Raw genomic sequence first — 27,105 nt, 5'->3', positions numbered from 1 at the left:
ATAGCTACAAATAAGAAGTATTGTCATTCGTACTTACTAAGTACTTAATTTAGTACCTTAATTTAGTGCGATTTAGGTCCAAATATCAATTTTACAAGCGAGACCTGGGTGACCAAGGTTAGCAACTTTGCAGCCCTATGTATAAAATCACAACCTATTAAAATACAACATACAGTATACCGTATGGTACCGTATGTTTTGCACTGTACATAACGTGCAGCAGGGACCCTGACCCACCAATCCTTTATATAACCTGTACCTTCCACGGATCTTTATTCCGCAGATCTTCGAAGTCATCTTCGAAGATAGACGACAGAGCCTCTAGTTCAAGTTCCTGCTGGCCAGTATAGTCATCATCTTCTTCACCATGGGTTCCATGTGTTGTTGGAGTGTGCTGATGACTGCTCATTCTTCTCACAGCACTACATGGCTTCACACCCCTCGGGAAAAAAAGAGACTATAGGAAGCGATTAGAGTTGTGTTGGACACTTTGTCCTTGTCTACCTGGCGGCTTTCCTGCGACTTAAAATAACCGTCATTGGTCAAATAAAGATAACAGCCAAGCAGCCAAATCTATCATATATCCTGTAAAGACAAACTTGGGGGTGTTCGTGTTTAATGTGGACACAGGAGTAACACGCAGTCACAACACCGTGGAGCCGTGTAGCATGCATGGCAGTCAGTGTTGCCAGGTTGTGAGAGAAACAAGAAACCAAGTCAGGGAATATTATCAGAATACCTAATGTCAAATCTGGCCTACCAAGAATTTTCTTCACCAATGTGTTTGTAAAGGTAGCTATTAACATATTCCACAATGGTTTCTATTCAACCACCCTAGGGGAATTTTTGACTGACAGTTGGGGTACCATCATCAACAACCAATATAAGGCGACATTTTCTAAATTTAATTATGCTTTAAGTAGCACGTGACGTGTCAAACAGTACAATTAAATGTGATGAGGTCAGCACAGTTGGGAAAGTGGCTATGGCCGAATTTAGCCCAAGGAGTGTTTTTCCTGTTTCGTGCAAAACTAATGCTTGGAATGGGTTCAGAATCATGAAAACCCTAGTTTGACATGTCACATGCTACTTATGACTAGTATGACTAGTAATATGAATAGTTAAGTAGGCCTATAATGAAATGTAGAACATTTTGCCATATTATATTAGTTGTTGATGGTACCCCAACTTTCAGCAGCTGTCAAAAATTCCCCTAGGGTGGTTGAATATAAACCAATGTGGGATATGTTAGTAGAGTGGGTGACAATATTATCACACGAAAAGATGAAATTAGTAATTACCAGGTTCCATCCTGGAGGCTAATCTTTCAGGTGATAAAATGGCCACCAACATAAAAAACAAAGTCAACCAAAGAACAAGATTCCTTAGTTTACAGGATATCCTCACTGGTCAACAAAAACACCTCGAAGACCCTAACTAACAGGAGCCCTCATACAAGGTTTCTTCAACTATGCATGCACCTCTTGGTACCACAGCACCTCAAAGGCCCTTAAAACAAGGCTCCAGACATCCCAAAACAAACTGGTCAGTCTCCTACTTGGCCTCACCCCCCGAACCCACCTCACCCCTGCCCACTTTGACAGGCTGGAATGGCTTAGGGTCGACGACAGAGTACAGCATCTTGCAATGGGTCTGGTCCACGATTCGATACACCACCCATGTGTACCTGTCTAAATACTTCCTTAATGTTAAGTCCACTCCACACCCACAACACCAGAGGGAATGCAACAAAGCTTGTGCAACCCAGATTCGGCACAAACAAGGGACTAAATTATTTTCGCTCTAACAACAGTCATTAAGACATGTGAATCCCTTGACTCCTTCAAAACCGCTCTCAAAGGGCACCTCTACGGATAGCTGCAATTCATAACTGGCCCCCGTAAAATCTGAATCCCCCCCAAAAAAATACCGCAGCCTGGCTGCAACCATAGATGGCAAAATTTACAATCAACTTTACTTTACAGAAAAACAAGCCCAAAGTCGCTTATAATAAGTGGACATGGCAACCGTTGTACGTCGTCGTCGCAGGCGAAACGTCATCGCGCTGTTACTTCCAACCTCTTCCGAAACACGCCTCAAGAGGGCAGTGATGTGCAACTAGAAAAGCAGTAGAAAATCAGTAACCTCGCGTTACCAGGCTTAGAAAAGCAGCGGTGGAAAAAGTACGCACATTTTTACTTGAGCAAAAAAAAAGCAGCAAAAGCATTAATGACGTTGCAATGTAGAAATACAGAATACTCTCTGTTACAAGTGAAGTAAACGTCCATTGACTTATCATGCCAATAAAGCCCTTAATTTGAATTGGAAATTTAATTTTCATTTACAGTTCAAACTGTCTTTTTTTAAACCAATAAACACATTGTTGGGAATATATATTTGGCTACGGACCCTCATTTGAAAAGGTTTAGTGTCAGATATGATTGATTGATTGATTGATTGATTGATTAATTAATCCTCCATTTTCAATTCATCGGAACATTTAAAGACGTAGGCTACAAATATACACTTCTATAAAAACAGGAAATCATCATATATACATAGTTAAGGAAAGTATACAAGGGAAAACATGTATACAGTACGGGGGGATCGAGGGTCGCATTTCCTTTTTGACAGGGGCCAGTTTCGAATTGCAGCTGTCCGTAGGTGCTTTTTGAGAGCGGTTTTGAAGGAGTCTATAGGGATTCACATTTCTTAATGGCAGTTTTTATTTTATTTAACCAGTAAAAACTAAAAACACATTGAGTCTTTTACAATTGGGAACTGGCCAAGAGGCAGAATTAAAATTATACTTCAATGCTACATCGTACATGTCAAATTACAGAACAGAACAGAATAATACATGATAGGCCTACACTGCAATGTAAATCGCTCTTAATCCAGAGCGATTTACATTTAAGCAAGAACAAAACATGGCAATACAAAAAAATACATGCTCGAAGTCAACTAGAATTCAAGCAGTCCAATTATCTCAGTGGAAGCACAATAGCCCAGAATATAGAATATATTGGAAGTGAGCTGCCATGAAGAAGTGAGCAAATTAAGTTAGGCTTTTATAATGACCAGGTGCTACGCCGTACAGATTTCTGCAATGGGTGCCATCACTTACCTGATGTTTTCTGAGGCTGATTTGAAAACTGTCAAGTTCATGGCATTTCTTCCTCAGCCTATAGTGGGAATAGGCATGCACGGCTTGGGATATCCGTGGATATGCTCCTGAGGAGGAGGATTCTAAAAACGACAGTTATAAATCCTAAAGCATTGTTTATACTTCACTGTGCAACGGTCCTATGCTGGAAAATAGCAGATCACAGACTCACAGCACATCTCATTCAACACACTGAACTTGCAGATCTGCCATTTTTGCCATCCAAATGCATTATATGGTTAAATGGACACTAAGAGATGCAGAAAGTAACTAGAAAAAGTGCCCCTCTGGGCACAGGTCTCCACCAGGAGGAGATATCCGTGGATATGCACGGTTGAAAAGAACAACAACATCTATCAAGACATCATCAACAACACACAAAATAAAATAGGGTGATTTTCCTGGAGACCCCTAGCCCTCGGACCCCATAGACATAGGCTACAAAACAGCAGAAAGACAAGCAGTGGAGAGGAATCAGTGAATCACTGACCGACTGTTGTAATATAATAATAATAATAATAATAATAATAATAATAATAATAATAATAATAATAATAATAATAATAATAATAATAATAATTATAATAATAATAATCGTCTAATTCAAATTTATTTATTTTTGAGGGGCGCTATATATACAGGTTTAAAGGTATATTCAGTGATTTCACTTAATTCAAATATCACTTATTTTTTTGTTTTGTTGTGATAATCCTCCCTACTATAGAGTGTGCTGACCATATAAGGAGTTCCTCCCTGTCCCCAGTTAACCCATAGAGTTATATATCTATATATATATAATAATAATAACTCTATGAGTTAACCCCTGGGGGTCAAAAAACCGTAGGTTTCGTTTTTTACTCTCTATCCTGATTGGACGAAAGGCTGGGTCCCACAGCCAAAAACGAAACCTAAGGTTTTTTGAGTGAAATCACTGAATATACCTTTAATGTTTGTTTTTAGTTCAATGTTTGTTTTAAAAACGCCATTGACACTGAAGGGAAAATGTATATTGTCCCTAACACAAACATTATAAATGCCATTAACAATAAAGATAATTTAATGTTTGTTTTGTCACCGTTTGTTTACCTCACCATACATCATAGCAACATGAGTTAGACTTTAATATATTAGCAGTAGCACCCCTCACTTCATACAGGTGTGATTTTTTTAATTGAAAAAGCCCATCCAGTATAGAATCTTCTGCACCTAGCTCGCTGATAACAAAGTAACGATCGTTACACCTGGGCAAAACTGAATGCATTCTCTTTGGGTCTAATAAACATTTTTAAATTCAGTCAGATTCAGTCATTTATAACTTATAAGTATAAGTAAAAACGGGGGTCAGTATTTTGTCAGTTCGGTATTCGTACTGTACTTCAGTAGCCTAGTAATAAACCCATGATCATCATCATTTGGCCTATCATTCTTAAAGCTGCAGCTGAGCTGCACGGCTCAAAGCGCGAGGGACGGGCCATGACGATGATAAAAGAGCCAATCGCAGCTGCACCAAATAAACGCTGAGTTCACCGATTGGACCAGCCGTCTTTCAGTCATTGCCCTCGGTCATCTCCTCCAGAGGCAGCGGTGGACACAACACCAGCTGGTGGGCAGGCTGGCTGGCTGCAGTGAAGAGACGTGAAAGAAGCTTCAACACGCAATATATCAAAGCGGTAAGGCTTGTCACTGTTTATCTCTAGCAGCAGCCGCGCGCATTTACCTGCTGGTGCAGCGATATTATGTCACATCATTGCAACAGTGCAACTTTAGAACACATGAGGTTATTTAACGATTTGGCGCTTCTTCTTGGCCGGGGGTCGGTGACGGTGTTACTTGCAATGCAAGGTGAGTGACGCACAGGCTATATGTTATGTTATGATTGGAAACACTTCACAGGTGTGTGGAATGCTGACGTTTGAGACACAAGCAAAAGGGTCCAGTGTTTTCTGGTCCTGTGATTTAGTGCGGTCGTAGCATCACTGTAACTGCGTGTGTCGTCACTGTATGCATACTCTGACTGTGAGTGATGCCGCTTTATGCCGCAGCTTGTTTTTTATGTTGACGAAATGCATTTTAGAATGACTTTGATGAATTCCATGTTAATGACTTTGTATCTCTATAATGGTATAATGTGGTTAGAAAACTATAGGCTACTGTTAAACATGCATTGATGCCTGGTCTAATTTGCAGTATTTGTATGTCAGGACATACAGTAGTACATGATTGAATCCCGGGTGAGAGATAACAGGATAGGTGGGCACTGGGCACTATAGGGACATCTGGGCACCGTGATGTAAAATTGGCTATTTTGATCAAAATGTAAAAGAAAAAGAAATGGTCTTAAGTAAAGTATACAACACGATTAGAACATGCTTAAACATTCGACAATTAGGTCTAATATTTCTACAATTACTTATTATATTGCTACAAAACCTGTACATCCAGTAAACAAATGATACAATTATGTCTGATAAGGATGTACGATGCATGTTGTACATCATGTATACTTTACATTACTTAAAACCAATTTTCTAATATTGTAGTTATCTTATTATATATATTTTTCCCCACATTTGAGGTGCCCAGATGTCCCTGGTGCCAACCTGTCCTGTATCCGAGTAAGGAGAGTGAGGCCTCTGTTATTTTGCTCACGCTGTTATACAGTATCCACTATCCTCTTCTGCCCACCATTTTCCAAAAATAACTCTGTGTCAGTATGATTATCTAAATCAGTGGTCCTCAAGGACAACAAGTACTGTATACGTTTTCCATCCTATTATACCAGGATGTGGATTGCATTCACATTAATGTCTAGGGCGGCAGTGGCCGGTAGAACGGCTGGATGGGAATATGTGAGGTTCCCAGTTCGATGCCGGACTCCCCCAGAGTTAGACTGGCTGTATGGGAGAACCGTGAGGTTCCCAGTTCGATGCCGGGCTCCCCCAGAGTTAGTGTCAAAGTGTCCTTGAGCAATATGCTGAACCCCTAATTGCTCCCGATGTGCAAATTGGTGCCTTGCATGGTTCCCTCCGACGTGTGTGAATGGGTAAATGTAATGCACATTCTATGTAACGCACTTTGGATAAATGCGCTATATAAATGCACCCTTTACCATTTCGTTGTCTAATCAGGGACTAGTTAGATCTGGTACAATAGAAAAATGGCAATAATCCCCAAGGAATGGAGTTAGTTAGGAACCACCAAACATTATCCATAATATCCCCCGATTCCCCAAATGAATATCTGCAGATAGTAAGTAATGTGAACCAGCCTGCTGCCTATTAGCTGAATGAATAGCCAACACATAGCATGCAAGATAGGAATTAATGGCATTGTGTGTATTAGTCGGAATCGGATCCTGTTTACTATCAGACTTATACTGTAGCTGCATGTTTACTTGTCTCCAGTGATGTAAAGTGACTAAGTGCATTTACCCAAGTACAATCTTGAGTTAGTTTTACGTTGCTTGAGTATTTCCAATTTTCTATACTTTTCCTTCTACTCCACTACATCTCAGAGACAATGTACTTTTACTCTTATTTTTAATTATTTGAAGTTGCTAGCTACTTTGTATATTTATATTATTATTACAAAACATGCATTAACCACTTCAGCCCTATTTAAACTTGTCAGTGTGTCTAGTACTACATTGCAGTATTGATACTTTTACTTACTACTGTAAGTAAAACATTAGTATTTTCCCCCACGATTGCTTGTCTCAAGAAGGGCCTTTTCTGTCTGACAGGAGCTGTGCAGGCCAGGAGATGAAGAGCTCACCAGAGTCCTGCAGGGCAGTCCAAACCCAGCCATACCATCTGGTGACTGACCACTTGATTAGAGTGCGCGAGGAGGCCACTTAATTTGAGTGCATGAGTGATTAACATGGCCCCCATCATGGAGGGCAAGCACACAGTGATGCGTCTTTACGCACCCATCCATGAGACCAGCAACATCAAGCTGTATGTGCCCAAGGGGCGGGCCCCGGGTTTTACATACAGGAGCCGCACCCCTCTTTGGGAAAGGCCTGATAACAGCCATGACCAGGAGAAGGAGGATCTCGCAGCGTCCGGACAAAGAAGCCAGTCTTCCGGCTCCGCGGGCGAACTCCTCAACTCCTGCCGGGCAACAAAGGAGGCTGTTGCTGAGCTTCGCTGGCTGGCGGCTGAGAATCACCAGTTGCTGGCTCATCTCCTATCGCTGTGCGGAGACTGTACCAACAGAGTCAGGATGGGTAACCAGGATGGGAAGCTTGAGGATTATGTGGAGGGTCAAGAATCATACCCTGCAGGTCAGGTTCTCAGCAGCAGTAACTATGAACATGTCCTGGACCCGTCTCCAGAAAATAAGAAACCAGAAAACAAGAAACCCACGTCAAAGAGCAGAAAGCTTAAGAAGCTGGCAAGCAAGAAGCTGGATAGTGCCGAAGAACTCCTACACAGCAAGATGAAGAAGAATGTTGAGAGTCGATCGTCCTTCACTGAGCCCACTGTTCCAGCCACTCTGTCCAGTCCTGGCCATTCCGTCCCTGCATCGGAGGAGAAGCCACAAACCGTCAATCCTGTTGGTGCCTCTGACACCTCGGGAACCGACTCCTTCGCCAGTGTGGCCAGCAACCTCGTCCTACCCATGGAGGAAGACTTCAACAATGCCCGCGAGGGCTGGGACTTCATGGAGGAGGACAACCGGGGCTTTGACCCAGACCTGGATCTCTGCAACGACATTTCAGAGTTTGACAGTGAGCTGTGTCTGGGATTTGGGTCTTCCTCCTTAATGGCGGGTCTAACCCGGCGGGAAAGTGGGAGCAACCTGCGTCCTCTCAGGAGGTTCGGTTCACCGCCGAGCGAGCTGTACGAGGAGATGGACATGGAAACTGAAGTCAGGGTGGTAGCCAAGGTTCAAGACGTGGACGTGGTAGTGCAGCGTGTTAGCCACATGAGCCCATTTAAGGCTGGGGTGGATGTGCCAGGGACAAGCAACAGCCAGCAGCAACGCTACGGAGAGCGGAGGGGATCTAGCAGAGGTTGCGGACCGGGGGACAGCGGAGAAAGGGCAGGGGCCAAACTCCCAGAGGGGCTACGCTTGCCCCTCTCTCACACCATCGAAACATCTTTGTCCGCGGTCAAACCCTACCCAAAGAGCCCCACATCACCCTTCCTCGCTGGGGTCTTCAACACCTCATTCCCCGTCACCAACAGTCTCCAGAGCATGTCCCCAGTGCTGTCCCCCGCCTTGACCTCTAAACAGACGAGCCCACAGCTCAACCACCGCATCCTGCTGCTATCAGATGAAGACGTGGCCCAGGAGAGGGACGGCTCCAGTAACAGGCTGGAGCCCAAGGTGACCACTGAGGTCATCGACAAGAACGGCAACAAGCGCACCATCACGCGGCTGGACCTGAACCTCAGCAAACAGCCAACCAACGGCAAGCCCAATTCATCCAGCTACTCCACAGCAACAGGTGAGTGTCTGTCTCTCTCTCTCTCTCTCTCTCACACACATTACAGTAGTGTTTTATCTCCTTAGCTGTGGGAAGTGCTTGATCTGGTATTGTTGATGCCAGGAGACACGAGAGAGATATGTATTGTTTATTAAGTTAGAGCAGGGGGACCGTTAGGAATGCCTTTGCTGATGTGTCCAATTTAAAATGGCTTTGTTCTCCTGCTTAGGTTTTGACTGCGGTGTGCTTGTGTTGTGTTGGCTTTTCCACGTGTCAGCCCAAATTAAAACTACCCGGGTGGGAGAAGGAGGGAACAGTGAGCAGTTTCTATGCCCCTTACCATCTGATGTCCCAGTTTAACTCCATCAGTGCCACAGGGCAGACCAAGTTCACCGGATGGATCAAAGGCTTAAAGTTGACACAAAGTTCAATCCGCTATGGTTCTCATGAACACAATGTTAACTGAAGCATTGCCAATTTACCGTCTCAGGGATCTTGCTGCCCCTCAAAATCTAAAAAGGAAAAAAAAGGAAAACATCCCACCCAGTTCACAGGAAACCGACAATGGCCCGGGCACAAGGGTTACAGAAAAAATGGATTAGCATATCCATGATGAGTTCAGAACTTACGTGGCATCAGGGCCCAGTTTGTTGATTCAGACATAAGATTTATCTCACGCATAGTTACAACATGACAGCAGAAGTGGATTTAAAAACAGGAGCAGCTGCTGAATGTCGTAGATCTGTCACTAGCCTCGGGTTACTGAATAATAATGTCTGTCTTCTCTTTTGACATGACAAAGGTCACACTCTCTGCTGTGTATGGTCGGGGGGCAGGGACGGATTAACCCCCATGAGGGCCCCTGGGCCGGTCATTTTTGCAGGGCCCCCATAGCGCAACATTTTGTGTTTTTCCGTGTTTTTATCATGTTTTTGACCTAAATTTAACTAAATCAATGGCCAATGAAGGGCCCCAGGAGCCCTTTTCAGGGCGTCAAACCTAGTGCTGCGCGGTCCAATTTCCCAGAAGGGCCCCTGAGAGCCAAGGGGGGGGGGGGGGGGGGGGGGGGGTTACAGTACCATGACTTAAAATGTATATGCGACTGCAAATCCGAACCTCATAATACATGTTATCATATGCCCAGTTCTCCCCATTAGTCTCACTGTTATTGCATTAGGGTTAACCACTGTAATTTGGTTTGTGATTTCCTTTGTATAACTCACTCTGCGATGAAGAATTCACAGCAGATATGTTTATGTACATGTAAGGATAGTTGTAGGGATGTTCAAGCGATACACTATTATATGTATTTGCGACACACGCAAGCAGCTATAAATGCCCCTCTCTGGTTAGCTGGTTGGAGATTGGAGATGATGTCACTTTTTTGTTTCACTGATTGGCTGAAGGGGTTGTCTGTCAACGCTGTACTCCCGTAGCCAACCATGCATTAGCAAGGTCGAGACTCCACACAAATGAATGGAAATACGATTTCAAGGGGGAGTGGTTAACCAGGCTACGAAAATATTTTACCTCACTTTTTGGTGGATAGAGCAGATCATATAATATATTCATTGGGAGATCTAAATGTCTTAGGTCCTTTGACGAATGACTGAGTTTAGTTCTTGAGCGATTCCCACAACCCTCTACCATTGCCAAATGTCGTGGAAAACGACAGCACAGAACTGCCCAAACTGCGAAAAATGGAATCTGTACGAAAACAATAAGCCCTAATAATGTATTTATTATAAATAATAACAACATGGCTCCATTGGAATACACAGGTACATTTCCTGTACAGTTTAACGGTGATGGAGATACAGCAGCAACAATGTACAATGTCTAGCTTGACCCACATGCTGGCCAGTGTTCATCTCGGTGCTACGATAGCTGCAGGGAGAACTAACACAGTGATGTATGGAGCCAGCTATGCTGCTGACTGGAGGAGGAATAGAGAGTCCAGTGTTGCTCATGTGGAGTTGATTTAATGAGCCTGTGTCTGCAGACATGCATGCCTATGCAAGCAGCGCCCACCTAGTTTCCCCCATGCCCAGTACGCATACCATGTCGTCCTCCTCACACACAACCAAGCAAGCAGATAGTAGTCTGTTGCAGGTACTGTAAAAGCCTCCATTCTGTTTAGAAAATCCCTTGTTTCTCAAAGGTCAATAGTTGTCTCCACCAGCCGAAGGCATGGGGAGAGTATGTTTTGCACTCCGTCCGTCCGTCCGTGTGTCCGTGTGTCCGTCCGTCCGTCCGTCCGTCCGTCCGTCCGTGACCAGCTAATCTCAGCCACCGTTAACCCGGTCGATGCCAAATTTTGCACACACACTCCCTGGATGCCAACCATGAACCTCTGCCCCAAACTTTCCAGAACGGCCTGTTATAGCGCCACCAGGAGGCCGCTTTGTGCAAAACAAGTTTTTTCACAGTACACCTACAGATTTTGTCCAAACATCACGCAAATTAGTACACAGTCTCTCTAGAGCCATTCAACGAAACGGGTCTTTCAGATTTCTCAGACTCCATCCTGATTGGTTAAGATTGGCTTCCAAAGTTCACAGGAGTGCTCAGTTTCAAACAAAATGCTGCAAATCATGAACACATCGCGTGATTTCCCTGAAATTGTGCACGCACATTCCCACTAGGCCGAGGACGAAATGCCACATGAACAATTTCAACTCAGCCTCAAGGTGGCGCTATAACTGGCCCAAAAGTGTTTTTACCTCTAACTGCACGGATCTGTGGATAACCTGGTGGAGACCTGTGCCCAGAAGGGCACTTTTTCTAGTTCAATTTGGAATGGGTTATATTGTAGACCTATCGCCAGATCTTCGAGGCCCTGCTTAGACTGGGTACCGAGGCTACTTATAGACGCTACTGTGTGGCGTCTGTTGTGTCTCATGTTTAATCGATAAGTCACTCTGTAAATAACTCTGTATGTATCTCAAGGGGATACTGTTACTCTGAAGGCCGTGCCGTGCTATATACAGTACGTGTACATACAAATTACATGCTGTACAGCACTGTTTCCCAAACAGTGGTCCGGGACCCATTTGTGGGTCACGGACCAATTTCTATGGGTCACGACTTGAGTAAAAATACCAATACCATTTATTTTCCTACATTTAAAATGTATAATTTTGTTAAATATGTTAAAACAAAGAAACAAATCTAAGATATTCCAATTAAAAAATAATTAAGTAGTGAAAATAGCCGATCTACAAGCTCACAATGTGGCGCGAAGGAACGCGTTGTGAGCTTGTAGATCTGTAGATTTTCACTAGTTTGGGTCCCGGGAGACATCAAATTTATCTTTTGAGTCACGGGCTAAAACGTTGGGGAAATAATCCTCTTTAGGTTATCAAGATGTTTGGCACTGACGCACACATCAGATAATAGAACAACATCGGCAGGGTTCAAAACTATGTTGGATAAGTGGGACAGCAGCATGTCCCTAAGGCTGTCATGATAACATTTTAGTTGACAATTGTGAATAATGATTTCATTATAAATTTGTTTGCCTTTTATTACTGAATTATACAAAGAATTATACAATGACCAAAATAAATAATGTACTATGGCTAAAACAGGCTACTTAAATGATCTTATACTTACAAAATCGTGTAGAAAAATTAAAAAGCAAGACATTGTGAGCTTTTAGATCTGCTATTGTTTCTTTATTTTGCCCTATTGTCACCAAGTTGACAATAGTTAAAAGAGCATGTGTAAATAATGATATATATATATATATATAAATATTACATCTGTTAGTTTAATCCAGCTGTTTTTATGAACAGATGAAAGGAAACAAGTACACATAATAATTGTGATTAGCCCAAATAATATATTCATAATTGCGATCAGGCAGTTATGTAATAATTGAGACACATCTACTCCCTTTATGGTTTGCTAACATCCTGTTAATGATGGTCTCTTTATTCCGTGAACTCGGTTTGAGGCTTATAATATTAATAGGCTTGATTAAGCAGATAGAAGCGTTCATGTTACAATCTCACTGATCATTTTCAACGTGAGTTTTCTAGGCGTTTGTTGTGGCGGAGGCAACCATGCAAGGCACCAACCTGCTCACAGGGAGGAGCAGGTTGTCTTGCCAAGGAAGATTGAACCGCTAACCTTCTGCTTCCCATGCGACCACAGTACCTTCTGAGCCACTTCACCCCCGACATGATGTTCACTCCCATAACACACACGCAAGCAAGCACGCACGCGGATTGTGTTGTTTGCATTATGGCGAGCAATACCTTAATCACATTAACTAATAAAGCCTGGCAAGGTCATATGAAACCGATCAGTGCAGCTACAAGAGTCAGTTGTCATCTGTCCCTCTCCTTGCCTCAGTGGCTGTTAACTGTCACCCTGCAGACAGTGCAGTGCCAGCAGCATTGCTCTCCTCTCACAGAGGACAAGGGGCCAGTTATTTTCACGTAATGAAGTTCACTCTGCCAAGATCCCTCTCTCTCTCTCACCCTATGTGTGCTATAGGGGCGGCAGTAGCTCAGGGGTAGAGTGGCCGGTAGAGGAGCCTGATGGGTTCCCAGTTTGATCCCGGACTCCCTGCAGACTTCGTGTCGAAGTGTCCTTGAGCAAGACTCTGAACCCCTAATTGCTCCCAATGTGCAGGTTGGTTCCTTGCAGGGTTTCCTCAGTGTATGAATGTGTGTGAATGTAATGCACAATCTCTGTACTTTTCCATGTACAGTTCAAACCTAAATCCAGGCAAATAATTAATTTGCTTGCTTGGTTTTATGTTTGAGCTGCATACAGTAAGACAACCAAGAAAACAACTCAAGGTCTCTCTCGCAAAGACTTGCTGTTCTTAACGAGTTACTGTGCATTGGTGCCTTGGTGATAGATATTGGATAGAGTTGCATGTTGAAAGAATGGCCTTAAGCAAGCCACAGAATTCCTACAGCATCTGCTCTCCCGATGAGCAGGTAGGCCTGCATGCCTCTGCCGTCAGTGTGTGAGAATGTCTACAGCATTATTCACGTTGTTCCACCAGGCATTGTTCACAGTTCAGTACATTGTAAACCACATTTGCGTGGTTGAAGGGGGAAAAGCGCTATATCAATGCAGTCCAATTACAATTTGCCACCTTAGTAGTACTCCTGAAGGTACCTGGTTAAGAACAATGTTCCTGATATCAGTTTAACTTGGAAACAAACATATACACGTTTGAAGCCAATCAGTTGATCTCCCCTATATGACGGGGCGGCTCAGGGGTAGAGTGGCCCGATGGTAACCGCAAAGTTGCCAGTTCGAACCCGGGCTCCCCCAGAGGTAGTGTCGAAGTGTCCTTGTGTCACGGTGAGTCAAAGGGTAGGACCCAAATGCAGGACAAGAGCAGGAATGTTCAAATTACATGATTTATTAATGCAGAATGCTGTCAAGCTACAAACAAAACAAATGAGTAGTAGCAGCATGCAGAAAATGCCAAAAATGCAAAGGTTCTTCATAGCACAAAGCAGTAAACCGAAAGTTCAAACATGCAAACCTTTCGAAGCAGTAAAGTTCAATGCAGCCTTTCAGAATTGCAAAAACAGAGAACCAGGAACTCAGAACATACTTCCTTGTCCCCTGTGTTGTACCTGACAGTGGGAGAGTCCAGTCTTATAGAGTCCAGTCTTATAGGGAGCAGGATAATTGCTGAAGTGTTCACAAGTGTACTGTGGAAGGGGCATGGCACTGTTGGGCTGGAGATTGAGTGGGAACAGGTGTGTGACAAGGACTGAGTCGGAATGGAGAGTGGGAGTGGCTGACATGGAAATGCAGACAGGGGAAGAATCAAACCATGACACCTTGAGCAAGACACTGAACCCCTAATTGCTCCTGATGTGCTGGTTGGTGCCTTGCATGGTTTCCGCTGCCATCAGTGAATGTGTGAATGTAATGCACAATCTATGTAACGGCACTATATAAATGCACCATTTAACATTTAACATGTAGCTCTTCTCTGCCTGCCGCAGGACTGTTTGTGTATTTAGTTAAACTGTGTAACAAATATGGCTGTGGAATGTGGATGGATCAGTCAGTTAATCCATTAAGACCTGAGGCGAATTCTCAGTTTTCTGAAAAACGTATGTTTCTATATCAATGGTGCTCAATCATGTCAAGGACCCCCAAAATTATATGTATTTGTATGTATATGTACACCACCAAACTCAGAATATTTTGTTCCAGGGACCTCGGAAGCAAAACTTTGAGTTAAAAATGTTCACCTTAAAAAAATCCATATTTGAAGATCCCCCCCCCATCTCCATGTAGTGATGCGCTATGAGCTTGTGTCCATCCATCAATCTTCAACCGCTTACCGGCGTAGTCGGTCAACAGCTCCACCAGAGAGCTCCAGACATCCCTCTCCAGAGCAACATTCCGATTCCGAGACGTTCCAAGGCCAGTGATGTGTTTCCTCCAACTGCGCCTTGGTCTGCCCCCGGGTCTCCTCCCAGTGGGACGTGCTTCGAGGACCTCCCTAGGGAGACGCCCGAGAGGCATCTTAACCAGATGCCCGAACCACCTAAGATGGCTCCTTTCCAGGTGAAGAAGCAGCAGCGACCCTACTCTGAGTCTCTCTCGTGTGACTGACCTTCTCACCCTATCTCTAAGGGAGATGCCAGTCGTTTGTATTTGCCTAATGCATGTTCAACTGGCAGTGGTGATCCTTCAGTGTTTTAGGAAACACTGTGAGAATGCTGCTTCATCTTCTGGCAAGAAGCTAGGGGATGTAGACTTATACATTCAGCATTTCCATGCCTTATATGAAAGTCTATAATCCTGTCTCCTGTTTGGAACATGATAGATGAGAGGTGGGGGGAGTCAGTCAGCTGCAATCACCACGCCGCACCGTTTTACGTTTGTGAATGTGGAGGTTTTATAGATTTGTATTTAGAGAGGGAACTAGGGCATTGGATTTGGTCTCACTGGGCACAGCATTCTTTGATCTATCTAAGTATTGGAGGGGGGAGAGTCGTGTTTCATAATCGGTGTCAGCCCTCTTTATTTATACGCGCATTTATTGATGCTCATGATAAGCAGTCGTCTGGCTTTGGTGTCTATTATGAGCCCCAGTAATATAATAACATCATGGCAGTTCAGTTCAGTTCAGTTCAGTTTGTATTATTATTATTATTTATAAAAAAAATCCCCTTCTTTTTGCATGTATCCTGTTCAAATATCCGAAAGTCCATTTGCTTATTTAGGTGCACATGTGATGTAGACTGATGAACATCTGTCTACCTGTACAGTGCATACATACGTGTAGTCCTTATATACGTACATACATAAAGGTACGCACGCACACACACACACACTCTGGGCCTAAGCACACTTTAGATTCCATGCGCAGACAGAAGAAGCTGTGTTTTACGTCATTTCCGAGTTTTTAGACAGCTGGTGGATGGAAAAGAAGCTCCACCCTCGCGGCAGTTAGCCGCGGAGGAGAGCGTTTCCAGGAATCTGTCCGTCGCGGCAGTTAGCCGCAGGGGTGGAGCTTCTTTTTTTCTCTAAAAAGCTGGAAAGACTTTGGGCGTCAGCTTCCTTTGGCCGCGCCTGTCGGCTCAAGTCTGCCCATGCTGACACACACACACGCGCACACACACACACACACACACACACACACACACACACACACACACACACACACACACACACACACACACACACACACACACACACACACACACACACACACACAAATACATTCATACATATATATGCACACATACACACCTACTTACACACATCACAGTAATCAGCTACACTGAAGCCTAATTTGGATTTTGTCACAAGCAGCTGATTTAAAGTGATATGTCACCAAGCATATGTGCTCCTCATAGACAGTAAAGCAAGGATCTCGCTGTCTCTCAGAAGATGGTTAGATAGGCGTTAGAAATAGATGGGGGGAGAGAGAGAGACATATGCAAATTAAATACAGTGAAACATTAGAGCAATAGGAATACAAGTAAAATAGAAGAGAAGAGCAATCCACTATATGCAATAAGGCTGCAAAATTATGTCTCAATTAATTGGCAATGAAATGTGCTTATCGGTGTCATATTTGAAATGTAATGTTCAGTTGTCATTTGTCATGTTGTGGTTCAAGGTTGTTTTTATACGTCTCCCTAAGGAGACATTTGTCTTGGAGACAGAATCACAGCTGCATACAAATAACATATACACATTCACAGAAGGAAAAGAAAAACACCATGAAACACACCAACATAAAAAACTGAGATATTGCACACATTCCCTTGATAAAGTGCAACTAGTCAATAAAGTGCATCTAGTCAGTTACGTTTGCTGCCATTCGGCAATCTCTGATTGAGCATTTTAATTGACAGGGGAACAAATGAGTGTTTAAATTATACTCACACCGTGGAGTTCTATATCTCATACCGGATGGCATTAGTTCGTACTCTCGGTTCAATGTGGTTATATTAGACTTTGTTTAAAACGCCAATGTGTTTTGTTGAGATTAACATCCCATTCCCAACATGAGTCCAATGACTGTGATTGGTGAAGGGCTGGTGAAGGAGTGTTTATGGACTTTTAACACTTTGTAGGCAAATATTATTTGGTAAACAACACCAATACATTATTTAATTAAATATTAAGCTTATTTATTTACTTTGTGTTATTTTTTGTATTAAATCCAATGAAATGAAATGAAATATCTCCATGGACATTTTACACTCAAGAGTTAAAGATCTTTAATTGTCCATTTGGTTAGAAACTCTCCATTTATCTGGGGACCACCTGGAACCCCTCAGGGACCACTGGTTGAAAATCACTGCTAGTATCGACCAACCCCCAGATCAGAAGGTCTCTCTTTCTCTCTCTCTCTCCCTGACAGGTGGTCACCTCACACACTCCGATTTTCTCAGGCTCATTATTACACTGTCACTCAGCATGTGCAGATCTGTCGTGTACACGCACGCATGCACACACACACACACACACACACACACACACACACACACACACACACACACACACACACACACACACACACACACACACACACACACACGTACTGTACGTACGCACACACAAAGAGAGAGAAGGTCATATGAGGGAACATGCCTGTGTGTTTCAGATGTCATGTTTGCAGAGCAGCGGCCTAGTGCGTGTGTGCATCTACTTCTTCTCCTGGTACCCTTGTATTAATATGAGTCTTCGTTGATAGCTTTCAAGGTGATGACAGTTGGCACATGCATTCAATTGTACATGATTGTAATCACACACTATTTTATACCTCACTTCTTGTTGTCTTCACAATGCTGAGGAAGACCTGTACGTCCTATCTGGTTGAAGCGTGAAAAGGACATTCACGTGCTGCATGGCTATTTCCTCACTCTGTTATAACTGTGTTGCAGTCATTTCTCTATTCTAGACGAAGTTTGGCAGAACCGGTCTTGTCTCGGGTCGGGGCTGGGTCGATTCATTCAGCAGAGCATATTAAACTAAGCGCCGGTGAGAGATTAAATGGCAGCGAGTGCAGATTTACCCTGTGTGTGTGTGTGTGTGTGTGTGTGTGTGTGTGTGTGTGTGTGTGTGTGTGTGTGTGTGTGTGTGTGTGTGTGTGTGTGTGTGTGTGTGTGTGTGTGTGTGTGTGTGTGTGTGTGTGTGTGTGTGTGTGTGTGTGTGTGTGTGTGTGTGTGTGTGTGTGTGTGTGTGTGCGTGCGCGTGCGCGTGTGTGTGTGCCAAGTGGTCTCAGAGCGCAAACTAAACAGAAAAAAAACTCATTACCTAATGTAACTAAGAGCCTCTGCTCTGTCCGTACCTGTTTAGAGTCATTAAACATGCACCATTCCTCTCTGTCTGGAGCCCTGTGAGGCTCTAACGTTCAAACGTACTACCAGCTACTTGCAGTGTTATTCGTACTACAATGAAACAGTGGAATTTACAAACTAAAAGTGAGCTAGTTATCTGTTGTTCCCTTGCCTGTCCAGATGGTGGCAGCGTGTCCCTCCTTATGCATATTTAACAACCCCTGGGGCTGACTGTCAAGAGAACACGTGCAAACAGAAGGTTGTTAATCATTGTCTCCACCAGGCCGAAGGCATAGGGAGAGAGTATGTTTTGCTGTGTGTGTGTGTGTGTGTGTGTGTGCGCGCGCCCGCCCACCTGTCTGTCTGTCTGTCCGTCCATCCGTCCGTCTGTCCGTCTGTCACCAGCTAATCTCCGGCACCGTTAACCTGGTCACCTGGTCGATGCCAAATTTTGCACACACACTCCCTGAATGCCAACGATGAACCTCTCCCCCAAATTTTCCAGAACGGCCTGTTATAGCGCCACCAGGAGGCTGACTTTTGTAAAACACATTTCTTTATATTACTCCTCCATATTCTGTAGGCTGAGGAATATATCCCACCCTTTTCACATTGGCCTGTTATAGCGCCACCAACAGGTGGATTTTTGCAAAACACATTTTTGGAACAAAATGCCTCAAATCTGACCTGCCCTGGTGGACACCTGTGCCCCAAGGGGCACTTTATCTAGTTTACATTATTTATAAGTACAATACAATACACTGGTGGTGGGGTACAACAGTAAAGCAGTGTAAATTTAGTTGACAAAGATTAAGACTGAAATACTTAAGATTTTGACATTTAGCCGTCTAAGACTAAACAATTTCAGATGACTAAATAGGACTAAAACTAAATGGTCTGTTCATAAGACTAAATCAGAATTTGCTTTCAAATTGAACATCCGACGAAGTCTTAAAACAGTTAAAAGACTAACATTTTGATATTTAGGAAAAAGCTGGAAAGCCTTTTCCTATTATGACCGAAATAGATACACCACCTTGAACGCAGTTAATGGTTCCAGCAGGTTTGGAACTGGCTTTTCTGATCATTCCCCAGTACTATATGTCTTTTATAAACCACTGAAACTGGTTGTGGGACAAAAACAGAATCTGCTGCCTCTGGTCAGTAGATTTCCTCAGACGGTGCTAACAACTCTGCACTTGGAGCCTTTCCCAGAGCAGCAGTCAGCATTTCCTGCGTAGCATTATCATAATGAAAAGTTATTCATCTTTCATTGACGCCCTCGCTCCCCCAGTGACTGGAGGAAACACTGGCTGCCTGCCCAATGCCCACGACTTCTGTCGGAATGCCCAAAGGGAATTCTAATGCTCAAATCTTTCAATGAGACATTCCTCCACCCCTCCCTCCCTCCCTCCCCTGTTATTTCTGTGTGTGGGCTCTCATGACTGAATTGAAAGTGTTTGGCTGAGTCTCTGGGGAGACTTTTATGGGCCTACAGTATGAAAGGGGCGTTTAGTATGTCCTTAGCTGCGCAGGGTGCATTTGAGTGAATTAACGCTAATCGCTATGACTATTATACGTACATTTGTAGCACCTTTACATAACCGGGATGAAAAGTGTGTATCTCAGGTTCCAGATTTCTAATTCAACACTATAAAAGGTGAAGACGATGATCCGATATGAGCATATAGCCATGATCCGGTGTTGTCTTACATCCTGTGTGAAAAAGCCCAAGCGAGGACACCGCGTTTCAAGCTGAGAATTTGAGAAACCCTGCCCCGCCCCCCCTCCTCCTTCTGCACCTTTTTGTTTGTTTGTTGCTGCTTTATTTTAGGTGGGATAGTAGAAACGGTAAACTGAGGAGAGAGACGCTGGAAGGATATGCAAACACGTATAGGTCTCCTGGCAGAATCGAACCGGGGACATTCGTGTGGTCACCGCACCCACCGGTCATCATACTGCCGCACCCTCCGTCCTGGACCTGCACGTTTATGTCCACCTCCACCTCCTCCCCCTCGGTCTCATTTTCCCTGACTCCCCACCCTGGCTTTTTTTTCTTTCCTCTCACATGAATGCCCCTCTCTTAAGAGAATGAATGCATGCATGCATGGAGGTGCAGTGCAATGGAAATGTGTGTGTGAGTGCGTGCATGTGTGTGTGTGTGTGTGTGTGTGTGTGTGTGGGGGGGGGGGGGGGGGGGGCATGGGGGGGGTGGCTGACTGTACACGTGAGCATACATGAAATACATGTGAAACAATGCTATCCCCATGGCATCCGTGCAGATTTGCAAAAAATAATTTTCAGTTTTGAGATTTTTTGGGGCTTTAAGCCCTGAGTGGCAGTACTCTGGCACAAATGTAATGATGTTGGGGGGGGGGCAGGATGTCTGCAATGTGTCACTGACTGAGTAGAACATGAAAAAGGCCTGTTTATTACTCAGATGCGTAGTGAAGTGAAGATGACATCTCTTAGCCTGGCTCCAGCCCTGAATTGCTATACCATGAAAAATATATATCTCCTGAATAATGAAGTGAAACGCTTGACATCTCTGGCTCACTGTGTGGAATGAAGCTCAGAGTAATTGGTGGGCAAGAGAGATCCTATGAAAATGCACTCTTAGGCCTTATTACGGTAGTAGTCCTGTTTTGTAAACTGTGTGTGTGTGTGTGTGTGTGTGTGTGTGTGTGTGTGTGTGTGTGTGTGTGTGTGTGTGTGTGCGCGGTACAGTACACTATTGTGTGTTAATCACTTTAGCAGACAGTAATACAATAGGCCGGGTGGTCAGGAGAGGGCAGTGTCTCTCAATCTGATTTGAAATGAAGTAGGGTAGTGATGCTACTCCTGTGTCATCTGTCACCATGGCAACTTTGCTTTCTTTGCTGAATTAATGTAGTGTTGTGACTCGTGACTGGACACAAACGTACGTTTTGGGTGTGTGTGTGAATAGAACAACATTTAACCAATCTGTATGGTGTATGGTAGAATTACTTTATTATAAGTAACACAACTGCAGTTGCAGGTGGTCTCCCTGCTCTGTGGTCAGGAGGATCTCTACTGGTTGAAATGAGGTTTAGCATGAAGCTCAAAGGCCCAAGCGGGGGCCCGACCTGGGTCCCAATGCCTGGTAGGACTTGCTGCAAACGGACTGCAGCCTTAACCCATATGAACTGAATCTTAATGGGTTTAAAGGGACACTTCACCCTTTTTGCAAAAGAATATGTGTTAATGACGTTTAGAAGCTTTAGATCACTTTCCTGGGGGTCTTTATGTGTGTAATATGTGGTTTTAGTTATTTTAGATTGTAGCAGTGAGCCTGTTGTCTCTGATGTCATGGACACTGGGCTCACTTCCTTCCTGGACTACATGTTGTCTCAGTAAGACAGCTCTCCCCCTATCCGCAAGGAGGAGCAGTGCACCAAATAATTATGGGAATTGTAGTCCAGGAAGGTAGTGAGACCAGTGTCCATGACATCAGAGACAACAGGCTCACTGCTAAAATCTAAAATAACTAAAACCACATATTACACACATAAATACCCCCAGGAAAGTGATCTAAAGCTTCTAAACGTCATTAACATATATTTTTTTGCAAAAAGGGTGAAGTGTCCCTTTAAAGCTTTCTGAAAAACTGTTTTCTGAAAGCGTTTTCTGTAGAAACGTATTTCTTTCTATATCAGTGGTGATCAAAAGGTTCTCAAAATAATTTGTTCCAGCCCCCAGAAGCAGATTTGAGTTAATGGTTTTTGCTTTTAAAAATATTATTCAAAGTATATAGCTAAAATCTAAAATGACACAGATGCTTCCCCAGTTTTAATGGGTTAAGTATATGGTAATACTGTTCTAAGGCTAAATACTCAAACCACAGACATGAATAACTCATTGGATCATGGTCGGCTGTGTGGCTGAGACTGAAGAGGGTTAGCTACTGTAAGTGCAGTTAAAAATAGCTTCTCAAGGGCGCAGCAAAATAGGTGACGTCTGCATTCTACCTCCACCCTGTTTAATTGTTACAATTATAATGCTTCCTAACTTAATCTCTGTAATCATTATGATGTTACTGCAGGATCTGCATGTCTGGGAGTTGAGGCATTACATTTAGTTTGACTCGGTTCCACAGATAAAAAATAGCCGATCTACAAGCTCACAATGCCTCGCAACGCCTCTTTCTTATATTATTTGACAATTTGGCCAATGTCGATTACTTTTGATGCAGTAATGGTCTTTTTTTTCTTTTTGAGGCATGAACATTTCTTAAAAGTCCTTCAGTTGTCACTTCACTGTGTGTGTGTGTGTGTGTGTGTGTGTGGGGGGGGGGTTCTCTAATTGTGGGGCTCCCAACCCACACATTGAGAACCTGCACTGACATAGAGCATTAATTATCCACTTAAACCCTTTGTACTTAGTTACTGGAGTCACCCGCTACCTCTTAACAGTAACACTGTACTGGATAATAGACAATCTACAAGCTCACAATGCGACGCGTTGTGCGCTGGTAGATCGGGAATTTCCGCTAAATGTTTACGACAGAATACGGACGCTAAGGTTCAGGTGATTCTGACTGTGTGTCTGTTAGTGTTGTCATGTTCCCGGCATTTCTAACTGTAAACTGTCTCAGTGTTATAGTTTAATAGTTCAGATAGATGCAACGCCTTGAAGAATATTGATATTAAATACTTACTTATATACCTATACCAGTACCAGTACCACAGATAAATTTGACCGGTTCATATGATTTTAGATCTAGACTGTGAGAGTGTCGTTTTCATTGCAGAAAGAATCTCCTCAGCTTATCTCTGGTACTATAAGAGCAATGTCACACTTTTACCTTTTTCTTTTTTCTTTTTAGATCAGGCCTTTAAAACAAGAGAGCATGGTATTGATAGTATCGATACGGTGGGAAATTAGTATTGAAATGGATTCAAATAATCAGTATATCCTCTCTGTCGGGTTGGAAACTGAAAAGCTCTATTATGTCCAGAACTGTTACTTTTCAGGATTCAAATTCAAAAGTATAAAAACTAGCAAATATACACGCTCAAAACGCGTCGCTTCTCTCCGTGTTTTACGAGCTTGTGGATGCATGTGCTACTTTTGATACTTTTGTGTGACGCTGTAGTGGGATCAAGTAGGGCATACATACATTAATGCGAAAAAAAAACACAAAATGTAAAACATGGAGATCGGAGACTTCTGTAAGTAAGTACATTTTATTACAAAGTGCTGTACACTGGCCAACAAGGTAAGACAATAGAAAGCAAAACATTGAAATGCAAATATGTCAAGTAAAAATACATCATAAAATGAAGTGCTTACGAAATAAATACGTTTTTAACAAGGTCTTAAAACCGTCGACAGACTCTGCATTTTTTTGCTCAAAGGGCAGGGCGTTCCACAAAGTGGGAGCAACCACTGCAAATGCACAGTCCCCCTTAGTTTTGAGTTTAGTTGCCGGAATAGTCGGAAGGCCTTTATCAGAGGACCTAAGAGATCTCATGTTTGGCTTTGCATACAGTAGTTCGGAGATGTGTGACAGCCCGTGTAATGCCTTATATGTTATTAAGAGAATTTTGAAATCGATCCTGGATTTAACGGGCAACCAATGGAGTGCAGCAAGCACGGGTGTAATGTGAGATCTGCGGTTTGTGTTTGTGAGAATCCTGGCGGCTGTATTCTGTACGAGTTGAAGTTTATGAATTGAGGAGGAATGGGTGAAAGGAGCTCCTGCTCAATAGAGACAATATGGATTATGTATCCACATAAAATATGGATATGTATGTGTAGAGTATGCACGTGTACCATTCCCCCCCTCATCTAGACTGAGTGGCAAAACATTGAGCAGCATGGAGCACTGGAGTTTGTAAGCGCTTGTTGGAAATCACTCAACGGTCCTGCGTACCACCTGTTTCTACATAGCACATAATGCAGGAGTTAGCAGGACAGTATGTTATTGAAAACGAGCGCTGCCAAACTCTGACACTTAGAAAAAGAATAATCTGCACAGAATTTCTTGACAGGAACTTACGAAGTAGCTCGTAACATGTCTATGGTGGATTTTTACGAAAGAAAAAGCTTTCCTTACAGCTACAATGTTGGTGAGTTTAATGCTGTTTAATACAATTAGATAGGACTTTTCTGTTTGGCTGTGAAGGCCAGAAAGTTGTTTTTTCTACTCTGTATGCGTTCACACGCATAGCCTCTTTTGAAACGGATATTTTTGACAACACGTGTGTGTGTGTGTGTGTGTGTGTGTGTGTGTGTGTGTGTGTGTGTGTGTGTGTGTGTGTGTGTGTGTGCAGAGGACATCTGGACGTTGGATGGAGATGAGCTCCATGAGCCGCTCTCCAGAGTCCCTCGTCCCGACCACCTGGACTTCCTACGTATCACGCCGCCCGAGGATGACATCATCGGAGACACTCCCTACTACCCCAAACTGGAATGCACGGTGAGAACACACACACACACACACACACACACACACACGCACACACACACACACACACACACACACACACACACACACACACACACACACACACACACGCACACACATACTGTACACACACGGTTTCCCATGAAGACCTGAGGTCGATTCGACAAATGCCTTCTAAATCAGTAGTTCTCAAACATTTTCACGCCAAGAACCATCCGAATTGATATATATTTGGCCGCGGATCCCCTATCTGAAAATTAGCACCCTGGATTAGCACTAGTTGTCCACAATCTGGGGCGGCAGTGGCTCAGGGGTAGAGTGACAGGATGGGAACAGTTCGAACCTGGGCTCCCCCAGAGTTAGTGTAGAAGTGTCCTTGAGCAAGACTCTGAACCCCTAATTGCTCCTGATGTGCAGATTGGTGGATTGGAGGGTTTCCTCCGGCATCAGTGTGTGAATGGGTAAATGTAATGCACAATCTCTGTAAAGCGCCTTGGATAAAGGCGCTATATAAATGCACCATTTGCCATTTCTGTTTCCTAGTGTAGCCAACACTTTCTCCCCTGGGGGAGAGTGTGTCTCGTTTAGCGTTTCCCTCCACTGAAGCATGGAACCACCTGATCATGGATTCCAAAGAGTTGTATTAACAGATCAAGGATTCCAATCCGTGGACCATGGCTTTGGAGACAAGGCAGGACAGACTTAACCTCTTAAACCCCCAGCACCCCCCCAGTGTTGTGGGGAAAGCTTTCACTGAAAATGGCAGTAATTTCATGAAGAAATAAAAGAAACATCAAAGAAATTCCATAAATTAGAAAACAAATCTTTAAGCAGTAGTGAACATAGCCGATGTACAAGCTCACAACGCTTCACGTCACGTTGTGAGCTTGTAGATCTGCTTGTAGATCTGCTATTTCCACTAGTTTGGGTCACGGGCTAAAAGGTTTAGGAACCACTCCACTAGCATACAGCCCTGAGGGTCTCCACTCAACCATATGGGGTTTAAGTGGTTAAAGGGACACTTCACCCTTTTTGCAAAAAAATATATGTTAATGACGTTTAGAAGCTTTAGATCACTTTCCTGGGGGTATTTATGTGTGTAATATGTGGTTTTAGTTATTTTAGATTGTAGCAGTGAGCCTGTTGTCTCTGATGTCATGGACACTGGTCTCACTACCTTCCTGGACTACAATTCCCATAATTCTTTGGTGCACTGCTCCTCCTTGCGGATAGGGGGAGAGCTGTCTTACTGAGACAACATGTAGTCCAGGAAGGAAGTGAGCCCAGTGTCCATGACATCAGAGACAACAGGCTCACTGCTACAATCTAAAATATCTAAAACCACATATTACATACATAAAGCCCCCCAGGAAAGTGTTCTAAAGCTTCTAAACGTCATTAACATATATGTTTTTGCAAAAAGGGTGAAGTGTCCCTTTAAATGATTATTCCACTGTGGTGCGGTGGCAGAGCATGTAGTCGGTAAAAACACCTTGCCTTGTCATGCGGCCGAGTTGGATGTAACCTTCCTGTGACCTTTTCACTTATTCTAACCGGTTCTGTAAAGTCATTTTGTGTTGCCTTGTTATTGTTATTGAGCTGAACGACTGGCTAGTGGCTACAGGGTGTGTGACATAACATAATAATCCTGCATGTCCTCTGCTTTACCCCTGCGTGTCCTCTGAGATTACCACGCTTTGTCGGTTTGATGTCTCCAGGTGTTTGTACCGGTGTCACTGAAGCAAATAAACAGGCAAAGGCCTTTTTACTGCTGGATCAGCACTTCTTGCACAGACAAGTCAGGACCAAAACTGTACCACTCTCTCCCTCTTAACCACTAGAGGCCTTTACACGCATGGACAAAAGGCTAAACGGACCACGCTGAGTCGCATTTGAGCAATGAGTTTGACACCCTGTGCTTTAGCACGAGCATAACCGTGCAGCTGTCTACTGCACAATGTCATGCAACTAACTAGGACGGAAGCACCATTTACCACACTTGAGGTTCCAGCTAACACATTCATAACGGGATGAATAAAGCAGCATTCACAAGACTAAACATATTTAACCTATATAGCCTAGTCTCTCAAGAGGGCGCTGTTTTCGCCCTTTGTCTTGCAGACGGGTTCCCGGATTGCCTATAACCAAACTCTTTAATCATGATGAACATGTATGATCATCATGATGTCACACAAAGACGTCATTTGCCATTGTCTTGGCCTGAAGGTTTGTACTGAGAAAGAGTGCTCTCCGATTGTGTGATCAGAATATAAATTAGAGGGAT

General features: G+C 43.5%; 2 protein-coding genes across 2 annotated transcripts in view; one reads left to right on the top strand and one right to left on the bottom strand.

The window, feature by feature from the left end:
* eif2ak4 (eukaryotic translation initiation factor 2 alpha kinase 4) overlaps positions 1 to 652 on the bottom strand; it is a 52,714-nt gene extending 52,062 nt beyond the window's left edge. Inside the window, exon 1 of the mRNA XM_083792687.1 lies at positions 260 to 652. Coding sequence (XP_083648813.1) covers positions 260 to 409 — 150 coding nt within the window. The 5' untranslated portion in view covers positions 410 to 652. The remainder of the gene's footprint in view (positions 1 to 259) is intronic.
* Positions 653 to 7,045: 6,393 nt separating this feature from the next.
* On the top strand, positions 7,046 to 26,300 carry LOC310877661 (uncharacterized protein; the record flags this gene model as incomplete). The annotated part of the gene is made up of 3 exons (XM_083791612.1): positions 7,046 to 8,621; positions 24,688 to 24,833; positions 26,292 to 26,300. The coding sequence occupies 3 exons, from the start codon at positions 7,046 to 7,048 to the stop codon at positions 26,298 to 26,300; spliced, it is 1,731 nt and encodes a 576-aa protein (XP_083647738.1).
* Between the last annotated feature and the right edge of the window lie 805 nt (positions 26,301 to 27,105).

The sequence above is a fragment of the Protomyctophum parallelum genome, assembly GCF_964188405.1.
Source record: "Protomyctophum parallelum genome assembly, chromosome: 20".
Taxonomy (NCBI): Eukaryota; Metazoa; Chordata; class Actinopteri; order Myctophiformes; family Myctophidae; genus Protomyctophum; species Protomyctophum parallelum.
This window is presented reverse-complemented; position numbering and strand designations above follow the sequence as displayed.